The 19,558-nt window shown below is 47.6% G+C and overlaps 1 protein-coding gene across 3 annotated transcripts in view; it reads right to left on the minus strand.

Moving 5' to 3' along the window:
• Positions 1-19,558, minus strand: part of MYO5B (myosin VB) — a 338,880-nt gene continuing 319,322 nt past the window's right edge. For all 3 annotated transcript variants that reach the window (XM_042910156.1, XM_042910155.1, XM_042910154.1), the window contains 10 exons: positions 19,150-19,348; positions 18,866-18,959; positions 16,569-16,712; positions 14,605-14,756; positions 12,770-12,859; positions 10,317-10,467; positions 8,705-8,990; positions 7,908-8,082; positions 5,545-5,625; positions 1-935 (listed from right to left, as the gene is read on the minus strand). In XM_042910156.1, the coding sequence (XP_042766090.1) occupies positions 783-935; positions 5,545-5,625; positions 7,908-8,082; positions 8,705-8,990; positions 10,317-10,467; positions 12,770-12,859; positions 14,605-14,756; positions 16,569-16,712; positions 18,866-18,959; positions 19,150-19,348 (1,525 nt within the window). In that variant the 3' untranslated portion in view covers positions 1-782. The remainder of the gene's footprint in view (positions 936-5,544; positions 5,626-7,907; positions 8,083-8,704; positions 8,991-10,316; positions 10,468-12,769; positions 12,860-14,604; positions 14,757-16,568; positions 16,713-18,865; positions 18,960-19,149; positions 19,349-19,558) is intronic.

A 19,558-nucleotide genomic window follows, 5' to 3' on the forward strand; every position in this document is an offset into this window, starting at 1 on the left:
ATAACCTGAGCAGAAGTTGGATGCTCAACCAAATGAGCCACCCAGGTGCCCCCTTGGGACCACAGCATTTTTAGCATTATTCCTTCATAAACCCAAGACTATGCAAAAAGGGTTTAAGCACATTAGGGACTGAGTCTTATAATTTTGCTTTCCCAGTACTCGGAATGTTTCATTGGGAGGTCAGTTACACCACCGTCTCTGCATCACCAGGCATTCAAAATATTTTTGACAAACTTCTCACAAGGCCCCTGTATTTTTGTTCTCAGAACATCTCCCCACAAACTCATCTGCACCTGTGGTTTGTTGACCTGGAAAAATGTTATCCAGTATGCAACAGTATCAGGGTTATTAGTACCGTTATTTGTTAAAAGTCCTCTGAAGGCAATTTATGTGATTTACATATTTTTAATATTCTTTTACTTTGGGCATTCTCCAGTTATATGGAAAGATCAAAACTAGGCAGTTTCCATTTTACAGATTGGCACCTTTTATATGGCCATGGGGACTGCTTGGTGGCTGTAGATTATTATAATATGAACTCATTTAGACTGAAATCATATACTTAAAAAAACTGTCCATATTTCAAGTGTTTATTCTGAGTAGTAGGTACAAAAAATAATGACAGATGTGTCTTATTTCGTATAGTTCAGCACTCTGTGCAGGTTCTCAGTCTCTGATGTGATCCACTTTTAAAGATTTAATAGATCCTTGAATTCACTTTACAGTATAGATTTCCTTCTTGCTCTCATTGGAAATGGAGCCAAAGGTGGGAAGGTGCCTTGTCAGACCTCATTGAGGAACTCCAGATTGAGATATGCTGGGATGTGGATGGAGTCCATGGTCAGAGAGGATGGGTTAAATGGAAACAACACCGGAAACATGTGCTTGAAGTCTAACAGCAGTTGCTGAGGGTCATTCCGCTCTTGTAGTTGTGCCTGTGGGGAAGAGTGAGACCATGTAAAATACTTAAAACACCGAAAGATAGCCAGTTTAGGTGAACTCACAAAAGTGAATTAGCATGTATCATGGAAATATTTAACACAATTAGGTTGGGCTTTGGGAAAACGTGGCCTCCCTGTCCCTGGGGTTATTTGGCAGGAGAGGAGCCCTGTTGTAGGCCTGTTGGAGATGACTTTAAGCTCTCCCCTAATGCTAGAATAGAAAAACTACATTTCAGGTGCAAATCATGTGGACAGGTACTGTAGTGAAGTGGTTAAGACTGTGGGCTCTGGAAACAGACAGCCTGAGCTCTGATCTGGTACCACCCTGGGCAAATTTCTGAACCTGTCTACACCTTAGTTTTCTCATCTGTAAACTGGAATGGGGAGAGTGACAGCATATAAAATGGCAGAGTGGGAAGCACTGGGGCTCAGTCCCTCCATTGAAGCAACCATTGAGCTGGAGAAAGCAATTGCTATCAACTCTCTTGGAACTCTGGAAACTGACTGGACACTTACAACGAGCAGGAGTATGCCTGATGAAGGGGGAGGCTGCTTATGTTCACTAAGAGAGCAGTATGTATGAACCAGCCACTATTCCCCAGTCTCCAGCCCCTTGCAGCTGTTGGGGGAGAAGCCCACACTCCTGGAGAAGCTGGCCAGTGTGGCAGGGCAGGCAGTGGAAGCTTGTCCTCCAAAAATTTGGGGTTGTGCACTTGTTGGTCTGGCATTCCCTGATGGACTGGCACAGATGCCTGCCTTGATTTTGGCTTCTTTTGGGATACGGTGGCTTCCCCCAGTGGCATCAATTGGAAGATTTAAGCCTCTTTCCTTTCCCCCTCTATTTGCAGCCAGACATTTTAGGAAAAGTATAATGACTGAAAGGAAACTTTTCAGTTTACTAAAGGGGTTCAACAGCAGACTTGGGCAGGCAGAAGAAATGATCAGTGAACTTGCAGATAAGGCAACTGAAACTATCCAGATGGAGGAACACATAGAAAAAAGATGAATAAAAGCGAACAGAACCTGAGGGACCCGTGGGACACCATAAAGCATACAACATATATGTCACAATAGTCCAGAAAGAGAAAAGAGAAAGGGGAAGAAAATATCTGAAGAAATAATGGTCAAAAATGTCCCAAATCTGATGAAAGACACCCCTCTCTCCCCCCTCCAAGAAACTCAACAAACTCCAAGATTTAAAAAAAAAAAAAAAAGACCCAAGTGAGATCAAAAAGATTCACACTGAGACACATTAGAGTCAAATTATCAAAGCCCAACAACAAGGAGGGAATCTTGAAAGCAGCAGGAGAGAAAGGACTCCTGCATACAACAAGGTGTCCTCAAGGAAGATTATGAATGGATTTCTCATCAGAAACCATGGAGGTCAGAAGGGAGTCCTGAAAGAAACTGTTAACCAAAAACTCTACATCCAAAACCATCCCTCAACAATGAAGGGGAAATGGAGTCCTTTCCAGATAAACAAAAGCAGAAGAAACAAAAGAAAGTCCTACAGGCTGAAATAAAAGGTCACTGGACAGTAACTCAAAGCCACAGGAGAAATAAAGAACATAGGTAAATGTAAAAGCCAGCAGCGGACTTTTGGTTTGTAATTCCTTTTTCCTATACAGTTTATACAGATACAGAAAACAATGATAAATTTCTGTCAATGGGAACATATGTGGAACACACGTGGCCTGTGACAATAACAAAATAATGACAGAAGGACAGAGATGGGTAGCAGTGGAACTCGCGTACTCCTGGAACTGAGTTGGTATTATTTAAATTAGGTTGTTGTGGGGCACCTGGGTGGCTCAGTCGGTTGGGTGTCCGACTTCAGCCCAGGTAATGATCTCGCGGTCTGTGAGTTCAAGCCCCGCGTCAGGGTCTGGGCTGACAGCTCAGAGCCTGGAGCCTGCTTCCGATTCTGTGTCTCCCTCTCTCTCTGCCCCTCCCCTGTTCATGCTCTGTCTCTGTCTCAAAAATAAATAAACTTAAATTAGGTTGTTGAGAGTTTCAGATGTTAACTGTGATCAACAAGGTGACTACTAATAACTAAAAAAATATATATACAGAAAATGAAAGCAGGGAATCAAAATGGTATACTACGAAAACCACACACACACACACACACACAGGCAGTCACGAGGAACATAAAATCTAGGCAGGCACACAGAATACCAGTAGCTGCATGTCAGATGTGATTACTGATAGAGCGCACATCGTGTTTAGTACATAGGATGGTGTCTGGCACTAGGTGAGTCCCGTGTTTGCTCTGATCTTTACATGTTCCTTTGTACCTTCTGCCTGTGCACATCCCATCAACCTTTGAACCGTGAACCCAGGTGCAACTGTACTTTTATAAACGCTGCTGAGACTGGTTCACTGAGTGCTTCCAAGAGGAAAATCAACACAGCCTGAATCTGTAAAAACACAGGTCGTCTCCTATGAGCTTCAACTGTGAAAGCTTCCCCCCCCCACCCTTGTTAGGAAGCCACACCCATTGCCTCAGGTAGTGACAACACTTTGACATGTTGTAACTTTCTACAGGTTTCATTATTTCCCCGTTTTGGAGAAGGCTGAGGTTGCTGATGTGCTAAACTCCCCCCGCATTCATTAGCACATCACATCTGACTAATGTTCCTAGCACCTCCGGTTTTCTAAAGCCTTCAAGCAGGGCTGAGGTCAGTAATAACGCAGTAGTGTTTGAAAAGTGTTGGGAAACAGGTTTCTAGAACAAAATCAGTGTGGGCATAGGATTGAGAGGGGATTCTATGGTGGCTGTGGAGCACATAAAGGTGTACCTACATGGACAATGAATGGAAAATGCTTTCAATTTCCAGCTGTCGATTTAATTTTTTTAATGTTTATTCATTTTTGAGAGGTGGGGGGAGGGAGGGAAGGGCAGAGAGAGAGAGGGGGAGACAAAATCCGAAGCTGGCTCCAGGCTCCGAGTTGTCAGAGCAGAGCCCGACACGGGGCTTGAACCCATGAACTGTGAGATCATGACCTGAACCGAAGTTCGACGGTTACCTGAGCCACCCAGACACCCCCAAAACCGAAAATTTTTGATAGTATTGCCAGCTACTGAAATTGGTAGCTGAAGAAGACTCAGAACCTGACTTGGATCTTCAGAGGCCATCTGCTCGACCTCTGCTGCCTTTTGTCTGTGCCCTCAGTTCAAAGCCAAAGTCTGACATGGCAGTATTCTTTGACCTTTGGCCTGGCTACTCTCCTAAACAGTGCCTCTGTCAACAAGCAGTTCCAGCTCTCCCTCTGATGTGTGTGTCTTAGATATTTAAAGCCAAATAAGACTTCCTAAACTCATACTTTGGTTCGTGTAAATTATCATTGCCCCATAAAAATCAGCGCTGAGTCAGACAGCCCAGTAGCTTCTCTTCTGTCATCAAACTCTTCCTCTAATTTCAGTAGCTAACTACAGCTGTGTCCTAACTGGATCTTTCCACATCAGTGTCCCTGCCTCTTGAAATAGCCGTGTAGGTCAAACCTCTGTCTGCTTTTCCCTGTGGTCTGCCTGTCACTACATTTTCTCTCCTGCCCTTGGAAGAACAACCTTCTATCTGACTTGGCTTCCCGCCCTTGACCTGCAGGCGTCTGTTCTCTACTTATACACAATGCTGGAGTTTGTTTATTTGCCATTGCTGACTTTCTCTATCCCTGGATCTCTACAATGAAATGCTGTAAGGTGCTCTGAATAGAACCCCAAGTATACGTCAAGGGGAATAGCTTCTTATACCCCATGTCTTCTCAAGGTTCTTCAGTGTCTTTGATAAACCCCGATTTTAATCCCCCTTTCCTGACTCCTCTGATCATTTGCCTCCATTTCTTTTTATCTGTGTTTCATATGTTGGTGTCACTTCACTAGCTAAAGAGGTTTAGAGGCGTGAGAAAGTATTGTATCTCCTCAAGATGTTCCCCATTTATAACAACAGGAGAAACTATCACTGTTTTTGAGTCATCTGGATGTGATTCATTATGCAGATGCTATCAGCCACAGTCACACATAAAAATTAGGCATTCAGCTCAAATCCTCTATGGCTCAGCTTTAGGAAGCTCATTGTTAAATAAAAAAAAAAAAAAAAAAAAAAAAATCCCATAATCTCAAGACAGATTTAAATAATCATTTCCCTAATATATTTTCTCTCAAGCGTATTCCCAAGGGCAAATATTATAAGTCTTAGAGACAAGACTAGAGAGCTCAAATTGTTTTCTTAAAAAATATTTCTTAGTTCGGTTCATGGGTGGGGCAGATCTTCTGCTTACTTTGTTAATTCTATTTGGTGCTATAGTTCAGTGAAGCGATAGTGGCAAACAATACTTAGACTAGGTCTAAAATCTGAGCAGAGATGACAAAAGTTCAGTCTTGTGTGTGTGTGTATATCATATATATATATATAAAGTTATTTATAGGTGATATGGTTAGTGTTTACCTAAAGGGAAAGCCTAAGAATGTAAGGTTCTTTGGCATAGAATATAACCAAAAATTTATTAATAAAGAGAAGCAAGGCTAAAACCTAAACTTTGATTTCCTTTAGTAGGTTTAGACCAAGATTTTATAAAATTGATGAAGATTTTTAAAACTCACCTGGATTGTTCGTATAAAGGCCACGGTTACCCGTTCTTCAAATTCATTCAGGGGAGTATAAAGGTTTAAAATTTTGACAATCTGTTGGAATTAAAACAAAAGCTTAGCACAGAGCTAGAGGAACAGAAGATAAATTTTTAATTTCAGAGAATATCGGACATCGGCACAAGAGCACAATCCCCTTTAGACAGGACCCACAACTCGGAGCTGGAGCGACACCTGGGAGTCTTACACTTAATAAGCTACAGTCCATAGGTTTTGTTTGGTAGATCTGAACCCTCTTACTGGATTCCTGCCTCCTATATCCCCACCCGCCCCTCTAGTTCCTGCTTGTAAGATAAGGATTCTAGGAAAAGGTTGCCTGAAATCCTCAGTTGTTTTGGGGTGCCTGGGTGGCTTGGTCGGTTAAGCATCCGACTTCGGCTCTGGTCATGATCTCACGGCCCGTGAGTTCGAGCCCCGTGTCGGACTCTGTGCTGACAGCTCAGAGCCTGGAGCCTGTTTCAGATTCTGGGTCTCCCTCTCTCTCTGCTCCTCCCCTGTTCATGCTCTGTCTCTGTCTCAAAAATAAATAAACATTAAAAAAAAATTAAAAAAAAAAAAAAAAAAAAAGAAATCCTCAGTTTTTTTTTTTTTTTAAATCCGCTGAAGCTCACTTTCCAGGTGAACCCCAGATTTTTAAAAAATGTTTTCATTGTTAAAGAGAGAAAGAGAATGCACACACATGGGGCAGGGGCAGAGAGAAGGGGAGACAGAAGATCTGAAGCAAGCTCTACACTCAACAGCAGAGAGTCTGATGCTGGGCTCAAGCTCATGAACTGTGCGATCATGACTTGAGTCAAAGTCGGATACTTAACTGAGTGAGCCACCCAGGTGCCCCTGAAATCCTCAGCCTCTTATCTAGTAGTCATTTAAACATTTCTTTTAAAGAATACTGGACATCTTACCTTATATAAGGGGTGTGTGTGTATATATACACACACACACACATATATATATATATACACACATATATACATATATATGTATATACATATATACACATATATACATATATATACACACACACACGTGTGTGTGTATATATATGTATATATGTGTGTATATATATATATATATATATAGGGTATCTACCTCTCACTACCCCCAAAATCACTTACAAAGGAACAGATTTTTTTCCTATTTAACAGGGGATAATCTCCTGTCTGCCTACCAATTGTCTAGTGGAAGTAGCCTGCCCAAATGCAAAGCAATGCCAGTTGAATTCTAGAAGTAAACTTCTGAAAGCAAAATATTTTTAAAAGGGGGATAAAGTTTGAAAACTCTCAGTACATTTATGCCAGAAGCATTTTTCTTAAGAGTCTGGCATTTCATCTTTTTAGCAGTTAATGGGGGAGATGAAGAAAGGTGTACTTACTTTAGAACACAGTTTGGATTTTGTTCTTTAGGTGTTGGATAGGGAGAAGAAGGTGCATGATTTAGCTCAGAAAGTCTGATTTCCTTGTGCTGATCTCGTTTTGTGAGGCCACCATGTGTGGACAAATTTCCAAATGGGCACACCATGATGGAGGACGAGACACCATGTATGTGGTCCGGATTTATCTTTTGATAGACTGGCAATAGCTCTGCAAAGGAGTCCTGATACAAATACGACTTGGCCGGGGTAGGGCAGGGAGGAAAGGCACATTCAAATGTCTCTAGGTTCCTAATGACTACTTAAAATCATGCTAATGGATTCTAAGTGGAAACATGACCATAATGAAAGTAGAGTTGTAAAGAAAATGATTTAATGCCTGATGCTGCCCATTTCTGAACAAAAGTTAAAATTTCTAGTGAGAAACATTCCAGAATAGTGTTTTAAAAATGTTTTTACCTTAAAAAATGAACCAAATTAAAAAAAAAATAGGGACTCCTGGATAGCTCAGTCGGTTAAGCATCTAACTCTGGATTTTGGCTCAGGTCATGGTTTCATGCTTGTGAGATTGAGTCCCCTGGGAGACCCTCCACCCAGTGTGGAGCCTGCTTAAGATTCTTTCTCCCTCTCCCCCTCCCCCTCCCTGGCTTGTGTGTGTGTGTGGGAGCACTTTCACACACACAAAAAACAAACAAAAAGCCAAAAAATAACAACCAAAAAATGTTTTCACCCAAGCTTACTGTTTTGTGGGCTTACACTATCTTATCTTTCTAAGTGACCACGAGGGACTAGAAAGTTACTGGGGGAACGGTGGCATCTTGTTTCAAAGACCAAGGTGGTCTTTACTTCATCCAGGAAATCCTATCCACTGCACAAATAACCCACTGTCCAGAACGGACTTGGAAGGGAAGGTCGAGCACCAGAGCTGGCGGGGTAGCCACGGTCATACCTGCTGGGTGCTGAGGGAGGTGCACAGCGAGCAGATGGCCTCTGCGTCCTCAGGGGTTTTCTTCTTTAACTGTAGGAGCTGGGCTGCTTGGATCAGAGGTTCCATGGTCTGGACTGCTCCGCTCTGGTGAAGGTTTCTTCCCCGAAGCCACTCTTCAAGTTGACTTATATTGTACCTTAGATACAAGGCAAAGTGAGCTGTGTTAAGCCAGTCTTCCTAACTCACTGGGGCGAGCACACCTGTTGTGTTCATTGCGTGGCCTAGTTGCCAATAGTGTGATCATTCTCTTCACCTTCATTAGCTCACATAGGCAAAAGCCTGAAAAGCACCTGGCGCTCAGTAACATTTTGCTGAATGAATAAATGAATGAACGGGTGCTTAAAAATCAAGCAAAAATGAGGTCCCTGAAACGTCTGTATAAGTTAATGGGTAAAATGAAACATCATATAGATTGAATTAAAATAAATGGTACCTAACATTCACAAACATATTTATGCTTCTGTGTGAGCCTTTGTGTCTCAACTCATTGATTTTTCCCTCTGACGTATCCACGTTGCCTTTATAATCTTTAGAGTATATAAATGCCTTTCAAGCATTTAACTCATTTGTTTACCAGGTCACCAACTCCGCGTTGTTGAATTCCACCAACAGATGACAGGTGATGGAATTGAGTCATACTGACCGTCACCAGTTAGATTTGGATTCCACTTTCAGAGACAAAGGCCTTGTGCTCGACTCCAGCCGGTGCGTGCGGGCCCCTCCAACAGTGTGGCGAGGGCGAGGCGCCGTTCTCCTACCTGAGCTGCATGCCTGTGCTCCAAGAGCAGACGTCCTTCCGCAGGAGCAGGTTGTTGAGAGTCACAGCGTTGATCATGTAGAAGAGCTGCTTGAACACCTGCAGGATGATCTCCGGGTCCAGGCCCTGGTCACACATGACTGTGTGAAAGGAATTCATCTGGCGGATGACGGCTTCCAGGCAGTAGGAGTTGTCCCCGTCCACCATGCTGGAGGAGCGCTTGCGGTAGCCTGTTGGCTTCACACCGGATAGACCCTGAATGCTCTCATTTTCCAACATGGCAGAAACTGAAAGAAAAGCAGGATGAGAGAAGCTTGCAGGTTTCCCAGAGACGACCCATTTGCAGACCACTCAGATCATACAGTACTTTGGGCTTCGGCAATGCCACCGTCTACCGGCACACGATATCGATGTGCTCGGAAACTGAAAGCATTTAGCAACTGAATTTCTAATGTGTTGGTCTCTATGTGGAATAAAATTTCCACAGAGAAATCTTGGATCAAATCCGTGGACCAAATTTTCACTTTAGCTTGTTGGTGATGGGACAAAGATAATGGGCATGTAGCTACTCAGTTCTGTACTGGCTTCTGTGAGGGGTCCAAATGAGAATTGGGCAACTTGGGTGTAGTCCTGGTCCACCCACTGACTTGGCCCTAGGCCCTGAGATCGTCCTGATGTTCAAACAACTCTTTGATATGAGCCACTGACCATATAAATCTTAGGTTAGCTGGTCTGTCATACTGCACAACGTTGAACTATATGCCAGCGCTTTATGCTCAGTCATTTCTATCTTCCAACAACCCATTTCCTGATCAGGAAATCGAAGCCTAAGGAAGTTAAATTACTTGCCCAAGGTCACAATGCTAGGAGTTGGCAGGGCCAGGATTTGAACCCAGGTACGGCCAACTCCAGAACTGGTGCTATTAACCATCCTGTTATTTTGAGTCGTGAAGTATTCCCAGTTCTCCCTAAGCCTGTTACCTCTAAAAGATATCCCTCTAAAAGGGATAAGGATATGGAATGAAACACATCCTAGAAGACGAATTTCTGGATGGCATGAAGGACTCTGTCCTACTTGGAATTCACCTACAACCTATTTGTGTTTTAAGGACCTGGGGGAAAGCTTTACAGCATAGGTCCAAGGGACAATTTCCTCCCTGGCCTTTATGGAACACAGTGATGCGTGCACATGTCATTTTTCTCGTAACTTATAAAAGTATGGCTCTTATTTTTTCAATCTGATTTCATGTGAAGCGTCCAGCACACTGTTTTGGACAGAGTGTTCAACATTTTTTTGCACCAATGCTTACTACCGTGTTCTCTCGCATGTGCTTGCTTTTTGTCCCACAAATAAAGTATACATGTGGGCACGAGGCATATATTTTTTCACCATATACGCATTTATTTATACCTTTTGAATTTATATTTATCACCTATGGAAGATTTCATAGCTCCGAGCACACAGCAAACACACACCACCTCGCTGCCTTCGTCAGGAAGGTCCTCGTTTCCTGGAGGCCATGCCTAAGATATCTGCTTCCCTCAAAGCAGGCACGTTCCCCATCATTTCGGACCCCACGATGAGTGCTGGAGATCGCCTGCTGCCACCTTACCTATCATAGGCTGCAACACACCCTCGGCAATTTTTATGAGTTGCTGGTAGATTTGAATGGAAAGGTCACTCAGCACCTGGCGGTATTCAGTGAGGTCAAAGTTTTTAAGACAGTGCTCATTCTGCTTGGCAGTATTCTGAGTCATGAAGCCCTGCAGAGAGACAGAGGGGGTACTTTACAGAGGGGCTCAGTGGTCTGCTGGGCTCAGCAGGACTTCTGGGCCTCAGGTGACTTTCATAATACCTTATTTGTGGGGCCTTATCAGGCTCTACTAATAGGAGATTCCACAAGAACCTGTCAAGCTTCTTGAGGCCTCAGTCATGACCCTTGAATTTGAAGGCAGAGCAAAAACTCAGCATGATAGATAAGTCGGAGTTGCTTAATTTAAAAAGCCTAAATCATTTCGTCCACCCACTGGGGTGGTAATTTCCCTACGGCAGCAAACCCAGGTTGGTAGCAGGTTTATTTTTTATTTTTATTTTTTATTTTTTTCAATATATGAAATTTATTGTCAAATTGGTTTCCATACAACCCCCAGTGCTCATCCCAACAGGTGCCCTCCTCAATACCCATCACCCACTTTCCCCTCCTTCCCACCCCCCATCAACCCTCAGTTTGTTCTCAGTTTTTAAGAGTCTCTTATGCTTTGGCTCTCTCCCACTCTAACCTTTTTTTTTTTTTCCTTCCCCTCCCCCATGGGTTTAAGTTTCTCAGGATCCACCTAAGAGTGAAAACATATGGTATCTGTCTTTCTCTGTATGGCTTATTTCACTTAGCATCACTCTCTCCAGTTCCATCCATGTTGCTACAAAGGGCCATATTTCATTCTTTCTCATTGCCACGTAGTACTCCATTGGGTATATAAGGTTGGTAGCAGGTTTAGGCAAAGAGGGACACTTGCTGTTGGATTCTCTGTCCAATTTCCTTCCTAATATGCCAGGTTACTTTAAAATGTGGAATACGTGCCCACTAAATGAGTGCGACCCTGGGTCAGATGGTTTTGATAATGAGAAGTTTTACATGGATTCTATTGTTGGGTGTCAGAATTAATAAACCAAAATGATTTCACAGCTACAGCACCAGTCCTCTTGGCTTTCTATGCTAACAAGATGAAATAATATTAAATTGAAAGATTTGCTAATATTGAAAGGATTCATGTGACCAATGTCCCTTTGTATGCAGGCCAAGGTAAACCAACTGTAGCCCAAATAGATTATTTTCAAAAGAGTGACCACCCTCAGCAAAGCCTCTCATAGTAGGTCACATTACAAAGCAATTGTCTTTAATGTTTCTTTTTTAGAGAGCCTGAGCAGGGGAGGGGGAGAGAGAGACACAGAATCCAAAGAAGGCTCCAGGCTCTGAGCTGTCAGCACAGAGCCCGACGTGGGGCTTGAACTCAAACCATGAGATCATGACCTGAGCCAAAATCAGATGCTTAACCGACTGAGCCACCCAGGTGCCCCACAAAGCAATTTTTAATAAAAAATAAAAAGCAGGTGAAATAGCTAAGATATATATTTTTCTCCCTCTTTATTTAGGCTACACAGACCTGGTTATATTGTGCTTCAAGTCTTATGCTTCTCATTGTGTTATTCTCAATATAAGCAAAAGAGGAAGGGGAGAAAGGAAAGTCAAGGCAACCTCCAGGGGTCTTGGGAGTGGTGTCCGAGATGAGTTGGGATTCTTACTGGAGAAACCAAAGTGAAGACATGATGTTACAAAGTCACTGGGCTGAATGCAGAGTAGGGTACAGTTCTTTCGGACACCAGTGTTGGGAACAGTGAGCTCTAGATGAAGCTGGGCCCTCAAGGTTCAGAGTAGAATATGAAAATAATGCAGTCAGTTGGGCCGCAGGCCAAGGAATCAAGTTTGGCTAGGAGAATAAAACTGGGCCTTAACACCAATGTGTACATTGATTATGTTGTGCCTCTGTTCTGTGTCTGCCTTAAAATGAACAAACTAATAGGTTGGCTTGGGAGATAGTCTCGTACATCAGACAACTACGTGGGCTTTCTTCCAGTGTTTAGTGAAACTAGGGCTCTTTTGGGGCTGCTCCAGAAATTTAAGGTCACAAGCATTTCCCCGGAGAGTCCCAGCAGCATTCAGATGGGTCATATAAACTCATTTCTCCCCCAACTCTACTTATTTGATTCAGGTGCTCTCTGGAGGCTGCCTAGAGACAGATATCCTGTTGCCGGCTTAATACTGCTTCCAGCCCGAAGTCCCAGATGGTTCTCCCAAGACTTTATATGCTCTCCTCCAGGTAGAACCACATATGGACAGAGCAGGTCTACCTTCCACAACACCCTTAACCCCCATTCTGAGCTCAGATCTGAGGTGCTCTGAAGCAGAACACATATTGCTGTATGCAAGGAAATGAGGATTTGACATGAGGATCTGAGGCACTTTCATGGTTTCTAAGTGCTCCTCAGGGGATTGGGTTCAGCACTCACCTCATCCCCGCTATACTGCTTCAAACAATGAAGGAGGCGGCAGGTATTGGATAACCAGAATGATGTCATCTCGAAGTCATCATTGTGCTTCTGTGAAAAGAGAAAGACATCCCTAGTCATGTGTAGTGGCTCCCATCCGGTTAAAGGCTCACCTGGTGTCTCTCTTTCCAGGTTTCCACAACCATTCAGCACGCCCCAAGTAGGTGTCACAGGCAGGCAACTGCCAGTCACGAAGATGAGATCCACAGTCAAGAGGCTGTGCTTCCCATTCCTTCGCTACTGGAGATGTCCCACAGACCTCTCTCCTGGTTCCCTGGTCCGTGGCACACACCTGTGCACGCTCACAAAGCTAGGCTGGCTCTATGGCTGAAGAGCACAAAGCCAGGTGGCAGATGAGGCATGAGGCTAGCTGCCCTCAGCTGTACATGAACCACTGGGCATCTGGCCCTGGCAGGTCCTCAACTATCAGTGATCTCACCTAAGGGATGCAAGGAACATGCCAGGGAAATACTCTGGTACCCTATTATCTAGAGGGCAGATGTTCCATGGCTTCAACTCTCTGGAAAAGGGCTATGAACCATAACTTTGATGAAAAAGGCCTTTTGACAACCCAAAGAGCTATGACACAGTTTCTGTCCCGAGGCCGATGACTGCACAGAGCTCATTTTGTCAGGTAAAGTTGTCACTGTTTAAGCGTCTGAAGGTAGGAGCTATGATGACAATAAAATGAGAGAGTTCAACAGAAAGTGACGGGGGGTGGGGGGGGCTTGGCATGCTAGCGGCTGAGCCTGGTCATTAGGAAAGGTTTCCCTGAGGAAGTGACCTGTGAAGTCAGCCCATGGCTTACCCAGACTGCACAAGCCCCCACATGGCGCTTGCGTTAGAGGCCGAGGCAGGAGACCCCAATCTTGAGAGTCCCCAGTGTGTCTGTTTAGAGGCAGGAGTGGATAAGATGGTCTGTGGGGCCCAAGGCTGGGCAGGTGGTGCAGAGACAGAGACCAAGCGGGCAGGAAGCTAGGAGTTAAAGGCTGGTGTCGGCGCGCTCCCAGAAGGGAAAAGGGGGCAGGCGACAGCAGCTTGGCAGATCTCAGAATGGGCCCGGACTCCATGCTTTCGAGGATGGCTTGCATCCTGAAGCGGGAGAGTGTAGGAGAACGGAGGATGGTCTGTGAGAGAGAGAGCAGTGCCACCTGGGGCTTGGGCCTGTGGGGAGGAACAAATCCCTCCTAGCGAGGACTGATCTCCCTTAAAAATCTCACCACTCACCGTAGCCTCCATGGGGTCAGCCTGCAGGCCAGCCTCTCTCTGCAGTGGCGACCACTACATTGGTGAGGAGTCCTGTGCCTTCAGGTGGAGTTGCTGAACTGCCCTGGAGGCCGCCCTGTCCCAGCCCAGGCCTCCTCACTTTGCAAGCTGATGAATGTCTGCACCCTTCACTGTGCCATCACCCTGGGCAGCAGGCACCCAGCTCCTTGGAAAGGTCTGGGAGAAGGCCTGTATTCAGGTTGTGCTCCTGAATGTCACTCCAGGGCAGGGTTAGCCCACCCTCACTAAGGCAGAACATCCCCTCCTTGCATCTCTGGTCTTTTGGAAGCACCAGGGTGCCCTGGATTTCTGGGCATCCTGCCATTTCTGAGCCTGGGCATCCTTTTCTAGAAACTGCCTGGGCATCCTGGTTCCACCGGCAAGCTGTTTCTGGGCTTACATCGTTTACCTTCAGAGCTGGAGCCTGGAGAAAACCTGTTGCTGCAGAGCCCAGACAGACGGAAGCTATGGGGAGGTGCGGGTTTCCCTCAATCCACTGCAAACCACCACCTCCGCCACGGGGCGCTCACCTTCAGGACTTTCTTAATGCCGTTGATGGTGGAGGTCAGCAAGGAGTGCACCTTGAGGTCGTCGTTGACGTAATCTGCATGTCTGATGCACATGTAGAGAATGTAGGCAGGAAGACAGGGCACAGTGCCCGCCAGCGCCTGCGGTTTCAGGTCTGATGGTAACAAACAGCCAAGAATCAGATTTCAGCAGATGCTTGGGTTCGGAGAATCCCGGTCTGACGTACAAATCTCTTCAATATTTTCCTGACGCTCATCTAAGAATAACCTCTGGTGGGGGCATGGGAGGAGTAGGCGAGAAGTTGCCCTGGATACACAAACACCTTCTGACCCTACCAGTTTCAGAAACTAGTTAAAAACTTCTGCCTAATTGGACTATATCATTAAAACAGGCTTCTAATGCCTCGCCCTTAAAAGGTGAAGGGAAAAACCCACAGGTAGCTTGCTGCCTGAGTTTCCATAGAGGCCATGGCCCTTAGCCACAAGAAGGGGCCCGGGGCCAGTGGCCGACAGGAGCCTGCTCCCCAACCAGCAAGAGCTCAGGGTGGGGCCGCTGAGCCCACGGCCTGTCACAGGCACAACGGCCCTTTCGTGAGAGGGAGTCCCGGGAGAACTTGGCCAACTGCATGTTCCCAAAGACAGAGCCCATGTGCCAGGAGCTGGGAAGGCCACAGGGACCTTTAGTCCACACAGCTGTCAGTGTGGAAACTATTTAGCCGGCAGTGGCTGCCCATTCTCAGAGCCGGTAATAGCTTGAGTAGGCTGCTGACTGGCCACGGCCATGCCTGCACCTCCTGGAGGGTCACCATATGACAGGTGTCTCACCAGCCTCTCCCCTAACGGCCTGACCCACATGCAGCGTACAAACAACTTGTCCTGTCTTGGAATGTCCTATTGTGACTTGAGTCCCGTTTCCCATAGACTTTCTTGGTCTGCCTAGCCGAATGTTAGCATCTTGGGGGCAGGGACGATGGCTCTACATTTCTCCGTCCTCCACAGCAACAACTAGCCAATGCTGGGGACACCCCAGAGGAGGCCAAATCAAGGCTTGGCACTTGTCTGGATGACGAGAGGGACGGAATGGCGGAGGGAAGGTGACCGGGTGCTGTGTGTAGGCAGCTTGGCGGGAAACGGCCTTGTCTGGGGCCGCCTGAGCCCGGGCGGTGGGGAGGAGCCACCTGCCGGCTGGCACACGCAGCCTCCGTTATTCTGGTTTTACTCTAACGTCGTGAACGTTGAGTTCCATTCACCATAGATCAGAGGCTCATCCCTAGCAGCACTAGAACAAGATGCAGCCTGTTTAAGGAAATTTGAGAGGACTCCTGTCAAATTGTAGGACAACGGTAGGGGAAGTTAACTTTTAAAAAAGGTTACTCAACTACTAAAAATATTGAAACGAACTGTGTGCTAGGCTGGAGTCACCCCATTCTTCTGCAGCCCTGGCCTGGCACCGACAGGGTGGGACCTCCGTAAACTTACGTTTCTCTGACATAACACATGTCTTATTTTAACTTCAAACAACCCTACAGAAGCTGCTGCTTCTTCAAATCCCTCATGTGTGAGAAAGATTTGTGGCTATAGCACCGACTTTCACCCATTATGTTTCACAACAGGGGGCAGGTGGGGGTCAGTTGCCTCATCCCCATTTTACAGAAAACCCAAGGCTCCAGAGAAAGGAGCTTGTGGCTCAGGGTCCAGAGGACCAGGCGACCAGAGAGTCCTCCTTTTTTTCATCCAGGACTCTCTTCTCCACGCCTCTTCCCGCCATGCTGCAGGCAGGTGCTGTATTGAAGCCGGATGGAGCAGGACTAGAAGGGAGGGAGCCGATGTGACTGGCAAACCAGGCCTGGAACCGACTGCGGGCGAGGTGAGCGGGATGGAGGGCTGAGGCTGGGAGGGAGGTGGGGGGTGCAAAGTGCGGAGTGGGGGGAGTGGGGGTGGGGTGAGATGTCACGGAGGGTCCTGACCTGTCACCAGGTTCCGAATGAGAAGGGCCTCGTCTTCCTTATGGTACTCCAGCATGCCCTGGAAGTCCTTCTCCTTCCGCTGGACAGTGACCTGCCTGTTGAGTTCATGGCGTCTCCTCTCACTCTGGGCTAGCGCCTGGGCAGCTGAGCAGGAAGGAGACAGGGAGCGTGAAGGGACACTTCCAGGCTGCAGGCTCAAGAGGCAGGGATGCCTTAGGTCAGTGGCGTTTTGACTGTTTGAGCCTGGGTCTGGGGACCCAGCATTCTGAGCTCCCCCACCTCTCTCATGGTCTGTCCCTCAGCCCAGGCCACACTCCAAGTGTGACCCAAGTTGCTCAGCACCAGGCACCAGGGTCCGTGCAGGACAAGGGTGGGGAAACATCCCACTAGGTAGGCAGACCAGAGAAAACTGGGGAAGCGTGGAAGGCGGAGGCTGCACAGCACAGCTGCCAGGGAACGGGTTCCCCCACCTAGCTGTGAGAAACAGGGCCTGCCATCTGTCTGGGAGGATATCATGGGCCCTGGCCAGGCCCACCCTATCCAGTTCCCTGAGTGTGGCCACAGGGCAGCTGTCAGGACAGCTGCAGTGCAGCCCCATGCGTGCAAGGCCTGGGCACCGCCTGTGACAGGGAACAGGGTGGTGGCAGTGGCACAAGAAGGTAAGAGACCATCTGTAGCCCCCAGACGCAGATCGAGGAGCAGGACTGCTACATTCAGTCTTTGCAACAATGGAAGGTTGCAAAGGATACAAGAGACGTTTCGCTGGCATGGCTGGGGGTACAAAGGCTTGTCAAACCTCCCTCAGGACTTCTGTTGGCCTGACACTATGCGACAGGGTGGTGGGCACCTGCAGGGTCTCCCCAGGTGTGTCTGAGGGCCTCCTACGTACGGGGCACTGTTCTAAGTGTGGGGGCAAACATGATGGGGCATCCCACCATGAATCTACCAGTCTAGCTAAGGAGATGCATCTGGACGTTTATGTGGCAACACACATTACAGCACAACCCGGCCAGGTGCCCAGACCCGAGGGCAGACTGTGGTGATGCAGCTCAACAGACCAACTACTGGAGCTCAAGGGAGGAGAAGGGCTGAGGGGGAGCAGGGGGAGACCTGAACAATCAGGTGGGAAGGAGCTGACCCACTGGGCCCGAGGGCATAAAAGGCTCCCAGAGACACAGGAGACAAGCAGGCAGAGTGAGCACCGAGAGGCAGGGGTGTGCTGGAGGGGAGGCTCTGTGTGGGGGTGGGGTGAGCTGGAGCGACTGGAGAGAGGGCACAGTTCATTCCATGGGGAAAGAGGAGCTGGCCGGATACACAGGAGCAGGGGCACAAGTGGGGAACTGGAGGCTGCCACCGTCACTGGGGGACTAGGGGAAGAGGGGCGGACACAGAAGCATTCAGGGAGAGTTGATGATAGGTCTTCAAGACTGAACAAAAGGGAGAAACCTGAAGCCTACATGACCAGGAGAAAGAGAAGTCAAGGAGAACCGAGAAATCCAAAGATGGAGAGGGGCCGATTGGATCAGATAAGTCCTGGCTTCCTACAGCCTCCTCCGGAGCAGCAGGTGGACACGAACAGGTGATTAAACAACTGACATCTGTGCCCAGAGGCACGTGGTATTAGGACAGTGAGAGACAGCACTCGAGCCCTGGGGACGTGGCTCTTGAGATGAGGGTGAAGGGATGAGGGGAGGGATTCAGGCGGTGATGGGGGGGCGGGGAAACCCAAACAGTGAGGGCACCAAGAGAGGATTCCATGCTAGGTGGCATGTGACAAGAAGGCATGGAGAGTGATCGATTTATAGTAAGGAGTCAGAGCAAGAGAACATTCTGGATGTTTCTGGAAGAGCAATTTAAACCTGCCTGACCTCTCTGGGCCAGATTCCAGTTTGGAAATTTAATCATAGGACTGACCCCTCTCCTTCCTGACTACCCATCCACGGAGTGGGGTATGGGTCTGTGTGTCATGTAGCATTCCCCCCCCCCCACCCCGCCAAAAAGTCTTGCTTCCAGCTTTAAGTCCTTTGAGGGCAAGGACACGGCCTTGGTGCAGAGTTCAGAATAAGCACCCCAACACCTGCTGATTTATGGATCTTAGTCCAGATTCTGGCCAACAGAGAACGTTGGAGCTCGTGGGCAGCTATTACTCTATCACATGACTGCTCTGGGCAGAGGCACCAAGAAACTGGTAAAGCAGAATGAGTCTGCAGAGGGAAGCAGCAGTTAGTTCCCTGCCTGTGCTCGTGACTGAGCACACACGTGCTTTATCACACGCACTCACGCCCGTGCCCACCTACCTTCTAGGTCCTGGACTTTCTTCATGTAAATCTTCAGCTGCTTCTTGAGCTTCCGCTCATTCTTTTCCAGCTTTTCTACCAGTTCTTTAAGGTCCTAAAATCCAAAGGAAGCAGTGTGAGGTGGCCACCCGCCCTGGCCAGGTCAGAAGCCCTTGCTAACTGATGGTTTCTAGATTCTCTGTGCCTGCAATAGGGTCAAGGACACAAGCCTTGCCCTTCTGGCAAAAGGCCATCTCTGGCCCCATCTCTTCCCAGAGCAGGATCCGCTGGGCGTCTTCACTCACCAGGTTCTCATTGGTGAGCCGGGATATCTCCTGCTGGACGCCAAATTCCACCTGGGCCTCTGGGGAGAGCAGCAGCGTCTGGCAGAAGGTCTGCTGCTGCTTGTCCAGTTCCTCCTTCAGGGCTTCCACCTGGGCCCGGAGCCCCTCCACCTCCTCCTCATGCTCGCGGCTCTGGGCCTGCAGCTGGGCCTCCAGCAACCTGCACCGGGGAGAGGAGGGCAGGTGACCACGGGGCTCGGGTCAGCGCCCCACGTGAGGGGCCACAGACGGACGCGCAACAGAGGAGCAGCCAAGCACACGGCAGCAGCAAGTGCACGAACCAACAGGGGAAGGACGCAGACGCTGAGGGGAACAGACTGGCAAGCGGGCCAGCCTGTCCTCTCTGAGGATGGGAACTCGGGGCCACACA

The sequence above is a fragment of the Panthera leo genome, chromosome D3 (genome assembly GCF_018350215.1).
Source record: "Panthera leo isolate Ple1 chromosome D3, P.leo_Ple1_pat1.1, whole genome shotgun sequence".
NCBI lineage: Eukaryota > Metazoa > Chordata > Mammalia > Carnivora > Felidae > Panthera > Panthera leo.